We start from the raw sequence: 17,519 nt of genomic DNA, 5'->3' as shown, positions 1-17,519 counted from the left end.
TTATATATTGGTAAATTTAATTTTCTTTTTAAGTCAATATTATACATCATTCATTCCATAACAATAGAATCATTTTGCTATTATGATGATGAAATAGTAGGTAACAAAAATGTAGTTCACTCTTACCATTATCAAGGCACATTGGATTTGAGATAAATTTGGAAAAAGTAAATGATTTGGCTTATAAATAGAGGTTGTGTGTGAGTGAGCTTACATATTTTTCCTTATTGGTAGGTGACTTACATTAATAAGCTATGATCACATCTCACAAGCTCATCATCTTCCTCACCACTTCGATTCTCTCACACCATTTCTTCCATTTTGCTGATGCAAAGAAGTGCATTCCTCCTTCTGCCTGTGGTGCTATTCGTGATATTAGCTACCCTTTCGGCCTCAAGAGCGACTGCGGCCATCCCGATTATGAACTAACATGTGAAAACAATGTAACATTCCTCTATCTAAACTCTATAAAATACTATGTCAAAGCAATCAACTATGATTCCTCCACCATTAGGCTGGTTGATGCTTCCATAAACAATGATACAATCTGCTCTTTTCCTACCCATTCATCATATCCCCACGACCTCATCCCTCGATCTTTTTCTGATCCCTATCATGAATTAATGTCTGTTAACTTGATTAGCTGCCCCAATCCGATCAATAATTCTTCCCTCTTCATAGACATAACTCAAGATTGTGCCTCTAATTTATCACATCCAAGATTTAGTTATGTAAATGTTGTGCGCGTCACGGCCTCAGAGGTGCCACATCTGTGTGATGTAGATCTAAGTGTCATGATACCGGGAGGGGGATTGATGGATCCGATGAATGCTTCTCTTCCAGAAATCCACCAATCTCTCTTGTATGGCTTTGAACTCCACTTCTTTCCCTATTATGTCGATGAGCAATCAACAGCATGGGGTAAGAAAGCCAATCTTGTTAATTAAGAAGGTTATTAATTAAGATATTCTGTATAATTTCATATTTCTTGAAAATGCAGGGGATCTCTTGCGCCTCTTATCAGGAGCTGATCGTAAGGATAAACACTTTCAATTCTAACAACAGACTACTCTATAACTGTCTGTCTTAATTAATGATTATTTTGCAGGCTATCTGCTGTTTCTTCTGGCCATTCTAGGTGCCCACTTAACATTTTTTTCAATTTTATCACATCAATCAAGAAGAGAGATATCTAATTTTGTGAAACAAATTTCAGTTATCATAATTGCAGGGTTAAGCCTTCCCGTGACAATCATAATCGTAATTACTTGTGTACCATTACTCTTATTTACTTCCCTTTGGAGAGATGTACAAAACTTTTGGGAATATAAACAAGAACGTAAGAATCTTTAATTTCATTTTTTTCTGTTTAGTCTATTAATTTCTCTAATGTTATGTTTAAATTCGCAGAATTGTACTATCAGGCTGTGGGAGAATCTAATTACATTGCATTCATTGGTACGCTTTCTCAATTTTAATTTATGTTGGAGTAGTAACTATTTTAAATTCTAGTAATTAATTAGTAACATTATTAATCATATCTCCTTAATTATATGTTGTGTATGTGTATGTACTGCAGCGTTTGTGGTGAGTTGTGTGGCAATTACAGTTTGTTTAACAGCTGTACTAAACCCCCTTCTAGTAATAATCATCGGATCTGGAGTTGGATCGGTGCTCTTGGTTATTTACATCCACAACTGTAAGAATTTTCCATTCATTTCTCTTTCTAGGATGATCAGTTTATTGATCATCCCTTCTTTTACTTTAAAAGTTCACTTTTTTTTTTTGGTATATAGCTGGTGAACGTGTATGGCAAACTTATATCGACCTCCCAGGTGAAGTTGAAGAGCTCGTGGTCCCTGGTGCGCTCTATATTTATGTTAAATTACCATTCAATATTATAATATGCATCAATTTTCCTTTCATTTCTGTTTCATCCAAGTTTTTTGGCCTTATCACAATATGTATTTTGTTTTGTTTTTCCATGTTATCTCAGCCCTCATCTTTGGAATCATTATCTGGACTCAAAGGATAATCAATTGTCCTTTGGTATTCGGGCTATTGATCTACAAATTCCGGAGAAGGCGATTGTCGCTATTCGAGGGAGTAGAGTCATTCCTACAAAGTGACAATAAACTCGTGCCAATAAGGTATTCCTACTCGGACATAAAGAAGATGACTAAGAATTTTGAAGATAAACTAGGCCAAGGAGGCTTCGGTTCTGTTTACAAGGGAAAGCTTCGAAGTGGCCATCTTGTAGCAGTTAAATTGCTCGGAAAATCCGGAGCAAACGGGCAAGACTTCATCAATGAAATTGCAACTATTGGAAGGATCCATCATGTAAATGTTGTCCAACTTGTCGGATATTGTGCTGAAGGATCCAAGCGAGCCCTCGTTTTTGATTTCATGTCAAATGGTTCCCTTGACAAGTACGTCTTCAATCCAGAAAAAGCCTCTTCATTGGATTGGGATATGAAATTCAAGATTGCAATTGAAGTAGCTCGAGGGATGGAGTATTTGCACCATGGTTGTGACAACCAAATCTTGCATTTTGACATCAAACCTCATAATATACTTCTTGATGATAAGTTCGTCCCGAAAATATCAGATTTCGGGCTGGCGAAATTATGCGCTGCAAACAAAGAGGCAGTGACATTGACGGCTGCCAGAGGAACCATAGGGTATGTTGCTCCTGAACTTATCAATAGAAGTATTGGAGCAGTGTCTTACAAGGCTGATGTGTATAGTTTCGGGATGTTGTTGATGGAAATGGTAAACTTAAACAAAGACTTGATAGGGAATAATGATGAATCTAGTAAGTATTTTCCGAACTGGATTTACGACCACTTGAACCAAGGTAGTGACATTGACATTGGAAATGTTGATGAAAATGACGATAGAAACATTGGTCGGAAGATGACTATTGTTGCATTATGGTGCATACAAATGAATCCGGACAATCGTCCACCAATGAATAAAGTGTTGGAGATGTTAGAAGGTGATGTCGAACATTTGCAAACTCCGAATTATCCAGCCTATATGACAGGAAATGAGGAAGAAAGTTGGGCTACAGATTCAAATGCTTCATTATCATTGTTGCATGATGATAATAGTAGCAGCATTATTGAGATTATTAGTAATGCTTGATATATTTGTGTTATGTATTTTTACTTGAAACAAGTTCCTCTGATTGTGTATTTGTGATATGTTCATAATCAGATGTAATATGAAGTGAATTACCATATTATTAGTTAGTTATTTATTTCCATGGTCTTGTGAATAAAAAACATTGGTCTATCTAGTGTCTCTCCTAAAAGACTAGTCTTTTGGAGGTACCAGACGAGACCAACGAGAACATTGGTCTATTTAGTTTCTTTCTCTCACTAGTATTTGAGAAACTCCTAATTAAGCGGTTCAAGATTCGGTAATTAGCAATTTGACATCATCTTAGAGAATTGTTAATCTTAAATTTTAGTTATAACTATTCAACTTAAGTCTTATTTATTAGAAGAAAAAAATTGAGAAAAAGTGACTCATGTACCAGGAACCGTGGACATGAACTAGCTAGAGATATTTTGTAGGGAAAAATTAATTGTAATGATTTTTTTAATTATAGTAGTAGTGGAGGCAAAGTAGTAAATGTTCTTTTTTTTATATTAGTTTGCAATATCATCTTCGACATTATTTATGTCTTTTTAATCATTTATTTTCCTTATGAACGATTCAGTGTCATTGCTTTTGAGCATTCACTTTTTAACTTCTATGAGTTTCTTAAAGTGGTAAATAATTGATTTGGTCTTCAGTTAAATTTATGCAAAATATCCGTCAATTTATTCATTTTTGGATAGAAGTTTTTGAAAAAGATGTAGACTTTATATTTTCAAGCGACAAAAAAAATTAATTCTACAGAAATTTCAACGCGGAGTTATATATTGTGATGGATTAGTTTGTAGATTTCTCTCATTTACTCATTGACTTCATTAAAATTGCAAAATACTCATAGATTCATAGTTAATTAAGTCTGTCCAAAATGAATAATTCCAGCTAAATCAAATCTCCTTTGATTCGCATATACTCCCTTCGTTTCATAATAGGGGAAACGTTTATTTTCGACACGAAATTTAAGAAAAATTGTGTTTAGTGGATTAAATAAAGAAAAAATATAGTAGAAAATGAAAAAAGGTGGAGAGATGAATAGAGAATAAAGTAAGAGAGAGTAAAGTAAGTGAGAAGAAATGTGTTGTCTTTTACTAAAAAGGAAATGACTTCACTACTACGGAACGTACTAAAATGACAAAATGACTCTACTAAAAAATTAACGAATGGGTTTGAAGACTCACGTTTGATACTATGAGGAAAATTTAGGTACCAAAAATTATCATTCACTCTTAGGACTCGTTTGATACAAAAGATGGGATATGAGAAGATATGTAAAACAAGATAAGAAATACGGGCTTCATGTCAAGATATGCAAAGATATGATTTTTTCGTTGTTGTTTGATAGAAAAAAAATTATCTAAATTTGTATTGTATATTAAATAACATGGCTTAAATTGACAAATTGGTGGGATACATAAACAAGGTTAATGTTATAATTTTGGTAAGATTAGATAGGGCCCTGGTCTTATATTGGGCTTTGAGTTAAGCTTAACTATGATATCAAACAATTAGAAATGTCCATATATAATTTTCTATCTTGGTATTACTAACTTATCAAACATGCCCTTAATATCCAGCTATAATTTGGTATATAAATAGTGGTTGTTTCTTCTTGTGATCATAGTGTGAGCTTACAGTTATTATTTTGCCTTATTAGTAGGTAAGTGACTTACATTATCCACAACTATGATCACAGCTCAGAAGCTCATCATATGCAAATTCCTAATATTTCAACGTATATGGAAGGAAATGAACAGCAAAGTTGGGCTAAGATTCAAATGCGTCCATATCATTATTGCATGATAACAATTAACAATGGTAGTAGCATTATTGAGATTAATACTAATGCTTGAATATTTGCTGTCATCTACTTTTCCTAGAAATAACTTCCACTGGTCATGTATTTGTTAGTATTTTTTTTTCATAATCAGATGTAACGTTGACTGAATTACCAGTATTAATTAGAGTAGTTATTTATTTTCATGGTGTAGTGATATTTAGTATTAAACAATTTACTATTCGTTTGGATTTATAAATGTAAATTAACAATAATTGGTTATTCGACACAATGTCAAGTAAATATATAACTAACAATATTCATTGTTAATTTGCATCCTTTAATTTTGAAATATGTCATCAAATATCGATATGGGATTCAAAATCCTTTAGTTGCACATGGTTTTCAATTGAGGAAGTCTAGTTAAAAATTTATGTACTTATTAACTTACTATTATATCCAATAATTAACGTTAATTGCATAAATATTGAGATATGGCTATCGAGGAAAATTCTGCCACACTACACGTTTATAGTCAATTAAATAATATTTCATCCATCCTCAATTAAGAGTTTTGCTTTTGCACGTCAGTCCATCTATAAATAAAAATCTCAGTTCAATTTATACTAGAAAGTGGAATAGAGACCCTCGTTGTATCACATTTCATTTTAAACTAATATTCCCTTCGTCTCTGAAATGTATAAACTATTTTCTTTTTAGTCCATTTCTGAAAAATATAAACTTTCTAATTTTGAAAATCCAGCTATACTATTAATAATTAATAATGTGGACCACACATTTCTCTTTATCTCTCATATTTTATCAATTATGTATTGAAATCGTGTCCAACCAAAAATTTATACTCCCTCCGTCCCGGCTAAGATGACACATTCCTTGATCGACACGTGATTTTAAGAGTTATTGCTTAAAGTATTTAATTGAAGAGAGAAAATGTGGGTGTAAGTATTAAAATGAAGAGAGAAAGAAAGATGAATATTTTAATAGGAGTGAGAAAAAGTGGTTGGATGTATTAATTGGAGAGATAATGTTTTCAAAAAAGGAAATGTGTCATTTTAGTTGAAACAAACTAAAAAGGAAAACGTGTTATCTTAACGGGATGGAGAGGATACTTTTTAGGGAACAAAGAAAGTATATAAATATGACTCTGGTAACTCCCAAAAGATACTACTAGTATATATTCCTCAATTATGCCGTATGGATTTTGGAGATTTTGAATGATGAATGGGACTTATATTTCATAGTGACAAATGAAAACTAATGCGACAAGAAATTTCTACACGGAGTTATAAATTGTGATGGATGCGTTCGAAGATTTCACTTCAATCAACTATCGCCATTGACTCAGTCTTTCCAAGAGCCAAATCAAATCTCCTTCACATATTGATATAGTTGAGCATGTACAGCTGCTGCTGCAAAATCAGTTTTGTCTACTAAGGTGGTGTTCGGTTTGCAGGATAAAATAATACCAAGATACAATTTAGGATTGAGTTGTGAGATTATTTTAGTTATAGGGGGTTAGCTATGACTAATTATCCCATGATTATCCATCTAGGATTGAGTCATGGGGTTGAATCTCATGAACCAAACACACTACAAATTTAATCCCGGATACAATCTTGTCAACCAAACACCCCCTAATTAGTTCAAATGAAGATATTCATAAAATTCCATATTTAAATTAATTAACGATAAATTAAGTATTCAGTGATATTTATACATAGCAGTTTTAATTACTTTCTCCATTCCAAAAATTTTGTCCAATTCACCCATTTGGCAAAAATAATTAATAAATAGTTAAAGTTGAGAGAAAGTCAAATAAGAGAAAGAATAATATACGAAAGACTATTCTTTATATTATGCTCTCTTTACTCTATTCTCTCTCAATTTTAACTATTTATTGTTATTTTTGCAAAATAAGTGAAAAAAATAGAAATGGGACAAACTTGAGGGAGTATCTTTTTTCATCAAAAGTTTCCATTTTTATTTTTATAGTATTTGCTAAAGATGAAAAATATCAAACCAAGTAAAACGGGCGAGAGCATAGAGTTAATGTTGGAATCTATGCCCGGTCAATGAACTTTGACCAATTATAATTTCAACGAGACATTTAATTTTGCAAAATTAAATGAGATAGCGTCGATCTACATTCGGAGTAGATGACCGTGGTATATTCATTTTCTCAAATCCGATTCCCGGTGAGTGAGAAATAAGGGATTAAAGTTGTGCAAAATTGCAAACTTAATGAGCTAGAGAAGCTTAGGGAATAATTAAGAGAGTTAATTATCCCACATTGGAAGTTACAACCTTATTAAACTAGTATTTAATAAGAAGGATTATTACATGGAATAATTATAGTGGACTAAGATGGGGCCGTAGAGCCCACACGCATGGCGCGCCGCCGCCGCCGCCAGCCTCGAGCCCGTACCGTGCCCGTGCCCTTGGATCTTGGCAATTGGTCTTTGGTGGTCTTTGGGCCTGGTCGTGGGCTTGGTGCTTGGGCCTAGTTGCGGGCTTGGCCCAAGTTACGGTCCTAGCATTGATGACAGCCATTATGGCCGTTGACCCCCTGCAGTGGACCGAGCCTATAAATAGGCTAGCCATTCTAGCATTCTAAACACACAGAAACTAGAATCCACTTTGCATCATACACTCTCTCCTCCCTCTCTGCATTGTTCTTTTGTCGAAGCTCTTGCCCTCTCCTTCATCCAGGTTCGCTGGAGCTCTGCTGATAGCGGTGCTGCTTCATCGTAGACGCAGCCGTTTTATCTTTGGGGACGAAACGCCAATCCGAAGAGCACTACCGGGGCATATCTCGTCTTGCGGAAAGAGGCCTCCTCGACTCGGCTCTTTCCTTTCTCAGTTTATTTGTTTCTAATCTTCTTTTGTAATTTCGATTCAGTTAACTCTTTGTATTCCTTCTTGTAAATCCAGAAACCAACAATCACAAGACGAGATATAACTTGCTTTTGAAGGAATTTGGACATAACTGAACCTAAAATTTTCGAAACTTAACACCTTTGCTGGAGATGTCGACTGAATCCAATACCGCCGCTGCCACCACTCCGGCCACCACCGCCGCCATCATTTCCTCCACCATGGCATCCACCACGATGATGCCAACTCCCGGGCTCTATCCATCTTCATCAACAACCCCTTGGGTGCATACTAATACCCAGGGGCTCACTGGTGGATCCACCTCGAGTGGGTCGGTTGGTTCCACTTTTAGTGGTTCCTTCGGATCCTTTAATGGATCGAGTGTTGGGGCCTTCGGGTCTCACACGAATGCTGGGACCTTCGAGTCTCACGCGACTGCTGGGGCCTTCGGGTCTCATGCGAGTGTTGGAACCTTCGGGTTCAACACGGGCTTTGGCTCCTTCGGGACCAATGCGACCATGGCGGGCTCTACGCCCAACATGAATGGTGGGGGCCCTATGCCCAACCATGTTGTTGGCTCCTTCGGGGGCAACATGAATGGTTCATTCCAAGGACCAAGTGCGGCACCGTTGGCACCTAGAATGATGCCACCCGCCGAAAAACCACCTAAATTTGGAGGAGCTGACTTCAAGAGGTGGTACCAAAAGACGTTGTTCTACTTGACAACATTGGGCATCGCCAACTTCCTCACGGAGAACGAGCCGCCCGCGCCAAGTGATCAAGAGACAAGTGTTGAGGTCATGGCGGACTATGAAGCATGGCGCAAAGGAGATTATCTTTGTAAAAATTTTATTCTAAGTGCATTAGATGATAGTTTGTACAATGTATACTCCCTTGTAACCACATCCAAAGAAATGTGGGAAAGCCTAGAAAAGAAGTATAGTATAGACAATGCTGCCGGTACGGAACATGTTGTAGTATCCAAGTTCATGGACTACAAAATGGTCGACTCTAGACCGGTCATGGAACAAGTTCAAGAGTTCCAAATGATCATCCACGGACTCGCGGCTGAAGGGATGAATTTGCCCGACAACTTTGTTCGGTGCATACTTATTGAGAAACTCCCTCCTAGTTGGAAGGACTTCAAGCACTACCTCAAGCACAAGCGAAAGAAGATGAGTCTTGAAGACTTGATCGTGAAGCTGCGCATTGAAGCGGATGTGCGCAAGATCGATCAAAAGGCTAAGGGCTTTAGCCCACTTGATGCCAAAGCCAACTTGTTGGAGCGGGGCGGACCCTCCAACAAACGCCCCCGCCCAAATCAGAAAGACAAAGGGAAGGGCAAGCAGCCTGCAAAGAAATTTGAAGGCGAGTGCTACAAGTGTGACAAAATTGGTCACTTTGCCAAAGACTGCCGCAGCAAGAAGAAGAAGCCGGCAGCCCACGTCGTTGAGAAAGAGTTCAAGGACTGGAATGAAGATGACCTCGTTGTCGTGGTCACTGAAGAGGTCAACATTGTTGACAACAAGGGCGGCTGGTACATCGACACCGGCGCTACTGCTCATGTCTGCTCCGATAGGAGCAAGTTTGCCTCCTACACTGCTGTTGAAGGGAGGAAGATCAACATGGGGAATCAAGCATCGTCCGAAGTCCTCGGCATTGGCAACGTGATTCTCATGATGACGTCTGGCGTCACTATCACTTTGAAGGATGTGCTGCATGTCCCGGACATCCGCAAGAACCTAGTGTCAGGATCAATACTAGTTAATAAGGGGTTTAAACTTGTATTCGAGTCTGATAGGTTTGTTTTGTACAAGTTTGGGAAGTCCCTCGGAAAAGGTTATGTAACCGACGGACTTTTCAAGCTTAGTGTGGCTACGCGCCTTGTTCCAAAGCCTTTGGCTAACAATAATAATAAAGCATCTACTTCCTCTTATTTGACCGAGTCTTCAAATTTGTGGCATTGTAGATTGGGACATGTAAATTCAAAAGCCGTTAAAAGATTGGTGAACTTAGATTTACTAAAGGCAATTGAAGTGGATAGCCAAGACAAATGTGAAATATGTCTTGAGGCTAAAATGACTAAGTTACCGTTTCACTCAGTTGAACGAAAAACAAAACCCCTTGAATTAATTCACATGGATGTATGTGATTTAAGGATGGTGCAAACTAGAGGTGGTAAAAAGTACTTTATCACTTTTATAGATGATTGCACAAGATATTGCTACATTTATCTTTTAAGAAGTAAAGATGAAGCAATTGAAGCGTTCAAAAATTATAAGAACGAAGTTGAGAATCAACTTGGTTGTAAAATCAAAGCGATTCGAAGTGATAGAGGAGGCGAGTATGTAGCCCCGTTTGAGGAGTTATGCAACGCAAGTGGTATAATTCATCAAACAACTGCTCCATACTCACCACAATCTAATGGTGTAGCAGAACGCAAAAATTGAACTCTAAAAGAGATGATGAATGTGTTGCTACTAAGTTCAGGATTACCCCAGAACATGTGGGGGGAGGCTATTTTGACAGCCAACTATATCCTAAACAAAATTTCACTCAAAGGAAAAGACATCACTCCTTATGAGTTATGGAAAGGAAGGAAACCATCATACAAATATCTCAAAGTGTGAGGGTGTTTGGCGAAAGTGATGGTTCCCCTGCCCAAAGAATTCACAATTGGACCTAAAACGGTTGATTGTATCTTCATTGGATATGCACTTAACAGTAGTGCATATATATTTGTTGTTCACAAGTCTGAAATATCGACTATCACAGTAGGAACAACAATCGAGTCAAGGAATGCCGTATTTCTCGAAAATACATTTCCTTGCAAGGACAAAGAAGAAGTCCCAAACAATTTTGAGACAAGAATTGAAGATGAGGCTACTAGTTCTAAAACAGTGGATGAAGCCACTAGTTCTAAATCCACGGATGAAGAGCCTAAATCGCGCAAGCGAGTGAGACCTGATCCAAGTGATGCAGTACTAAGACGTGGTAGTAGAGTCAGAACACCAAAAACGTTTGGTCCTGACTACATTGCTTTTATGTTGGATGAAGAGCCAACGTCAATAAAAGTAGCCTTCGATGGCCCAGACGGGTTACATTGGAGAGAAGTTGTTCAAAGCGAAATTGATTCAATTTTGCTAAACCACACTTGAGTGTTGGTTGATTTGCCCGAAGGTGCGAAACCTTTAGGGTGCAAATGGGTGCTTAAAAGAAAATTTAAGGCCGATGGAACAGTGGATAAGTATAAAGTCCGACTAGTTGTAAAGGGTTTTAAACAAAAGAAAAGACATGACTTCTTCGATACCTATTGATAAGTCGTATTCTAAGCCTTGGTTACTGGTCAGTATGTTATGAAATGCATGTATTATCTGCAAAACAGTTGCTTAAGTGTGCAGGATTGAAGGATCCAAGTTAGTAGGAGACGATTCGGGTGACGCAAGTGAAAAGGGCTCCAGAAGGGTGCGATGCTGACCAGGATGCATGCCAGATAAAAGGCTCGAGATGGAGAAGGAGGATAGCTGGGATGATCATTGACGAGGGCAAAAAGGTCAAAATGCGGGAGAAGTCTACCCTAAAAGCAAGGGCAAGCCTCCCTATAAAAGAAGCCACTTGGAGAGAGAGAAAGAGTTCGGTTCGGAGTTTGACAATCACACTTAGTAGAATTCTCTCTAGAAGATCCATCCTTCAGCATTATCCCACCTCTCATTCCTCGCCACAGCCATGGTCACTTGACGTCCAGAGTTTGCCGGAGAAGTCATTAGTCCGCCGTTCCAACCAGTTATCGTAGCAGTATAGTAGTATCATCGCCCGGAGTGGCAAAAACAATCTTAATCGCTTTCTTAGTTTAAAGTTTAATGGTTTTCATCATTTAAGTTTCTTGCAAACACTCATCGTTGTTGCTCTTTTGAAGTACCTTATTATTTTCCAACATTCATGTTATGAAGTTTCTATTTCGCATGTCACTTTGGTTCGAGTTTGCTTCATTCTGCCTAGGGAAGTTAGATTTAGTTATTGCTTTCAATTTCTAAGTGTTTTCTTATCGGGAGTTGTTGATTTAAAGGTTGTAGCTATGTTTAGCAAGTTTTCATGCATGAGTTTCCTTTCTGCGCCGTGATTACCACCTTGCATGTCAGTCAGTAGAAGTAAAGTTGCAGTTTTACCGTTTAATTTAAGTTTAAGCATTTTAATCGATGGATCTTGAGTTTGAATTTATGAATCTGAAGTTTTAGTTATGGTGTCTGTGTTCATATGATTTTTGTCAATACTTGGTGAGGAAGAAAACGTCAAAATCAACTTTGTTGGACCACCTTTTACTTTTAAGTTACTTTTACTTTTGTTCCCTACTTTTCAGATGTACTATCCAGACCTGTCAGAGAGCCCCAGCCAACAGATATACCTTGTAGCCTAAATTTCCTCTTTTAGTAACTGTCCACTTTCCATATGTCTCTGATACACCTTGTCCCCTACTTTCATGAACACTCCTACATGTCTGTTATTTTCCCGCCTACTAGTCAGTAGAGTACCACCTTTATTTCCCGTCTAGGTAAAATCTCAACCCAAGCGTGGTAGCTAACCAAAACACCCAGGAAAGTCACCACAGTTATCAAAACGTGTCCATCCTCGTGGGATTCGACCCTTACCTCCATTATACTAGCCAGTAGAAATGGGTTGAGGAAATTTGTTTGAAGCCAGGTCCCGGTTATCGTACCAACGACTCAGCTTGGGTCGGGAATCACTTCCTGATCAGTTGGATACACTCCAATTCACATACGAAAACCACTAGGACAAAGAACCTGCACTTCACCTATTCACCTGTAACGAGGATTACATCTATCCGAGTGCTTCTCGCGATTGCTGCATTGCACAATCTAGAGATTCATCAAATGGATGTTAAGACTGCGTTTCTAAATGGTGAACTAGAGGATGAAATCTATATGGAACAACCCGAAGGGTTTGTAGTGCCTGGACAAGAGAAGAAGGTATGCAAACTGGTTAAGTCCCTCTATGGATTAAAACAAGCGTCGTTGCAATGGCACTTGAAGTTTGATAATGTGATGTTATCAAATGGGTTTAAAATCAACGAGTGTGACAAATGTGTCTATATTAAGAGCACTGATAACGGGTACGTTATAGTGTGTCTCTACGTTGATGACATGTTAATCATGGGTAGTAACACTCAAGTGATTAACGAGACAAAAGCCATGTTAAAGAGAAACTTTGACATGAAAGACATGGGTCTAGCCGATGTAATTCTTGGAATGAAAATTCTAAGAACATCCGATGGAATCATCTTAACCCAATCTCATTATGTTGAGAAGATATTGAAGAAATTCAATGCCTATGATGGCGCGCCGGTTAAGACTCCAATTGAACTCAATGTTCACTTGAGCAAAAACAAGGGCGAACCCGTTGCACAAGAAGAATATGCACGGGTCATTGGGTGCATTATGTACTTAACTAATTGCACTCGGCCGGACATTGCTTGTGCCGTGAACAAGTTGAGTCGCTACACGAGTAATCCAAGCAAAGAGCATTGGAGAGCTCTTGTAAGGGTTTTGAGATATCTAAAACATACTCAAAATCATGGGCTACAATTTTTGAGATACCCCCTGGTACTTGAAGGGTACTGTGATGCGAATTGGATATCCGACAATAAGGACTCACTTTCAACAAGTGGATACGTCTTTACTATTGGGGGTGGTGCTGTCTCGTGGAAATCCACGAAACAGACATGTATAGCCCGTTCAACTATGGAATCGGAATTCATAGCTTTAGATAAAGCCGGGGAAGAAGCCGAGTGGCTTAAGAACTTCCTTGAGGATATTCCAGGTTGGTCTAAGCCAGTGCCACCAGTGTTGATTCACTGTGATAGCCAAGCCGCTATCGGGAGGGCGAACAATGGCTTCTATAACGGTAAGTCTCGACATATTCGTCGACGACATAATACCGTGAGACATTTGATCACAACAGGCGTGATTACAATTGACTATGTGAAGTCAATAGATAATCTAGCGGATCCGCTAACCAAAGGGTTAAACCGTGATCAGATGAATAAGTTGCTAGAGGGAATGGGTTTGAAATCCACAAACTAAAGAATTGTCATAGTGGTAACCCAACCATGATGACTGGAGATCCCAAGAACTTGGTTCAATGGGAAAACTAAGCTATGAGAGTTCGTGAGAAACACTCATCTACATCTATTCCCTAGAGAGCAATAGAGTGTTTGAAAACTTGCCTTGTGGTGAGGATAAGTCTATGACTTTTAATGATTCCTAAGGATCTCAAGGAGATTAAGTTCTCAAAGAGACCGAGTAGGGCAAGATACTCGAGCAGGAATCACCTATGTAAGTGTGAAGTGTGGCCGCTTCAAATTACACACTTATGAATCCAAAGTGGTGTCCAAGGCCGCAAAGGACACAAAACGTGAGAACGGATGAGGTTGAGGTGTTTAAGTGTTAACACCATTGTCTCGGTGCACGCCGTGGGGGACTAGTTCAAAGCATCGCGCTACTAGGCCGCCTGTGTATCCGATGGCGTTGACTATGGAAGGTTCAAAGCTAAAAGCTACCTATCCTTATGCTTATATACCTCTCGAGGGTTGAGCTTGTGTCTGCATGCATATGCATTTAGGCTATTTCCACTCATGTGGGGGATTGTTGGAATCTATGCCCGGTCAATGAACTTTGACCAATTATAATTTCAACGAGACATTTAATTTTGTAAAATTAAATGAGATAGCGTCGATCTACATTCGGAGTAGATGACCGTGGTATATTCATTTTCTCAAATCCGATTCCCGGTGAGTGAGAAATAAGAGATTAAAGTTGTGCAAAATTGCAAACTTAATGAGCTATGAGAGAAGCTTAGGGAATAATTAAGAGAGTTAATTATCCCACATTGGAAGTTACAACCTTATTAAACTAGTATTTAATAAGAAGGATTATTACATGAAATAATTATAGTGGACTAAGATGGGCTGTAGAGCCCACATGCGCGCACACGCGCGCGCCGCCGCCGCCGCCCGCCCCGCCGTGAGCCTCGAGCCTCGAGCCCGTGCCCGTGCCCTTGGACTTGGACTTGGACTTGGATCTTGGCAATTGGTCTTTGGGTGGTCTTTGGGCTGTTCTTTGGGCCTGGTCGTGGGCTTGGTGCTTGGGCCTAGTTGCGGGCTTGACCCAAGTCTAGTGGGTCTAGTTCTTTTTAGACCACCACCGTTTCCACGTCAGCCAGCCATTATGGCCGTTGACCCCTGCAGTGGACCGAGCCTATAACTAGACTAGCCATTCTAGCATTCTAAACACACAGAAACTAGAATCCACTCTGCATGATACACTCTCTTCTCCCTCTGCATTGTTCTTCTGTCGAAGCTCTGCCCTCTCCTCCATCCAGTTCGCCGGAGCTCTGTTGATAGCGGTGTGCTTCACCAGAGACGCAGCCGTTTTATCTTTGGGGACGAAACGCCAATCCGAAGAGCACTACCGGGGCGTATCTCGTCTTGCGGAAAGAGGCCTCCTTGACTCGACTATTTCCTTTCTTAGTTTATTTGTTTCGAATCTTCTTTTATAATTTCGATTCAGTTAGCTCTTTGTATTCCTTCTTGTAAATCCAGAAACCAACAGTTAATATGTTCAAAAGCATATAACTCCAGCCATCCCACACTGTACCAATTTTAATAAGAGAGGTACAAAGAAAAAGTGAGCAAAGTATGAAAAATATGAATTAAGTATAAGAGAGAAACTTTCGAAGTATATTTTGGGGACATACCAAAATAACCAAACAAGAATATTTTTTATAAATGGAGAGAGTATTTTGTTTCATAGACTTCAAAAGCAATAACACAAACAAAAAGTTGTAAATGGACTCGAAGTCGGACCAGTTCAAGTTACTTAGAAAAGCATACAACGAATGTGGTAAACGGAGTGAAACTCAGATCAATTTAGTTAGAGCTGCCCAAGGTTTACCGAACCGGCGGTTACGGTTCTGAACCGAAACCGCGAAAAATATGCCGAACCGAAACCGTGAATTTTAGAACCGTGGTTCGGTTCAGGTTCCAAATTTTTCGAACCGAAACCGCGACCGAACCGCCGGTTCCGGACGGTTCCGAACCGGCGGTTTCACGGTTCCGAACCGCCAACGCAATGATAAATTTAAACATAGTTAATCCTTATATTAAAACTATACTCCATTAAATAAAACATTGCTGAATGATCCGGTTTATGAGTTTTATACTCTTATATAAATAACTTTCATTTTTAGATTTGGTAATATCCATAGAAACAATAATGTGGGACAAAATTTTGTAGCAAAAATAACTTTATAATACTATTTGATAAAATTGGATGGTAAAAACATAAGATAAAAGATAATAAAATAAAAATAACTAAATTACAAGATGGAGTCTATGTTGTATGGTTTATGGTAATAACTTTATAATACTATTTCCGATTTTATTAATTAACACATTTTTTTACGTATGGAATCTATGGAGTATGGATAATTATTAATAAATATTTATCCAACATTTTAAAATAAACTTAGAAGATTGATTACTTTAAATAAAGTATAATAAATTAACATTGGTTAATGTTGTAGTCTTCAAAATTGATTAGTTGAGTCTTCAAAATTGATTGGTTGACGGTGGGCGATGGCTGCACTATTCAAAATTGATTGCATAAAACACCATTTCTTTTATTTTTATTTATTTATTTATTTATTTATTCTTAAATGTTGATTTTAAATTCAAATTGGATCTCATTTCTCTCTATTTTTATCTATATTAAATACTCCTCTCTATCCTTACTTACACTCACCTCATTTTAGTGTTAACAACTCAATTTAAACTATCCATTTCCTTGTTCCAATTTATTTTATAATTTCAAACTATATGGCAAAAAAAAATTAACGGAAAAAACCGTGAAACCGAACCTAAACCGCTACGAACCGTCCAAAAACCGGCGGTTCCGAACCGAAACCGAAACCGCCGGTTTTCGAACCGAAACCGAAACCGTGAAACAGCCTCACGGTTCGGTTCCGGTTCCATATTTCCCAAAACCGGAACCGGCGGTTCCGAACCGAAACCGCCGGTTCATGAACCGTGGGCAGGTCTAAATTTAGTGCAAGATGTAACATTCCGTCCATTACACTTACACCACTTGGTAAATACGAGTCGAACTCGGACCGGCTCTCTACAAGTGATCTTTTTAATTAACACATCTCCTTTTAAATTGAAATGCTTGAACACGCGAAATGCAGACGTGTCTAATCACTTACTCCCTCCGTCCAATAGAAATAAGTTATATTTCCTTTTTTATTCGCCCCTATAAAAATAGTCCATATCCATTTATGATAATCATTTTCTCATTCTCCTTTACTTTATTATTTTATGACAATTTCAAATATTTTTTCTCCTTTTCTCTTATTTTATTAAATTATGCATTAAAACTCGTGCTTATACCAAATGACCTATTTCTAAGAGACAGGCCAAGTATTATTTTGAACTTATAAAATGTCTCCGAAACAGAGGATCTATTTTGTTGGCATTCTCAACTCTCCAAGCTGCAATGTCCACAACTCTCCTCCTCCTCTTATTCATCCTTACAACACTAGCTCATTTGTCTCATGCTAAACATCGTTGCACTCCTTCTTGGTGTGGCGTTATTCGTAACATCAGCTACCCTTTCCG

At 38.2% G+C, this 17,519-nt stretch overlaps 1 protein-coding gene across 1 annotated transcript; it reads left to right on the top strand.

Moving 5' to 3' along the window:
• The first annotated feature begins 244 nt into the window (after window positions 1-244).
• Window positions 245-3,262, top strand: LOC125216204 (LEAF RUST 10 DISEASE-RESISTANCE LOCUS RECEPTOR-LIKE PROTEIN KINASE-like 2.5). Its single transcript, XM_048117861.1, has 8 exons — window positions 245-921; window positions 1,001-1,033; window positions 1,109-1,138; window positions 1,217-1,339; window positions 1,411-1,458; window positions 1,580-1,699; window positions 1,797-1,862; window positions 1,997-3,262. Exons 1-8 carry the CDS (start codon window positions 255-257, stop codon window positions 3,145-3,147), a joined length of 2,238 nt encoding a protein of 745 aa, XP_047973818.1. The 5' UTR covers window positions 245-254; the 3' UTR covers window positions 3,148-3,262.
• The last annotated feature ends 14,257 nt before the right edge of the window (window positions 3,263-17,519 follow it).

The sequence above is a fragment of the Salvia hispanica genome, chromosome 3 (assembly GCF_023119035.1).
Source record: "Salvia hispanica cultivar TCC Black 2014 chromosome 3, UniMelb_Shisp_WGS_1.0, whole genome shotgun sequence".
Classification (NCBI taxonomy): Eukaryota; Viridiplantae; Streptophyta; class Magnoliopsida; order Lamiales; family Lamiaceae; genus Salvia; species Salvia hispanica.
This window is presented reverse-complemented; position numbering and strand designations above follow the sequence as displayed.

What these genes read in the sequence shown, in the direction of transcription:
- LOC125216204 (XM_048117861.1), top strand. Translation starts at nt 255, where the DNA reads ATGATCACATCTCACAAGCTCATCATCTTCCTCACCACTTCGATTCTC. An exon ending in CCTCTTATCAGGAGCTGATC is followed by an intron (nt 1,034 to 1,108) that starts GTAAGGATAAAC and finishes ATTATTTTGCAG; the next exon opens with GCTATCTGCTGTTTCTTCTG. An exon ending in TAATTACATTGCATTCATTG is followed by an intron (nt 1,459 to 1,579) that starts GTACGCTTTCTC and finishes TATGTACTGCAG; the next exon opens with CGTTTGTGGTGAGTTGTGTG.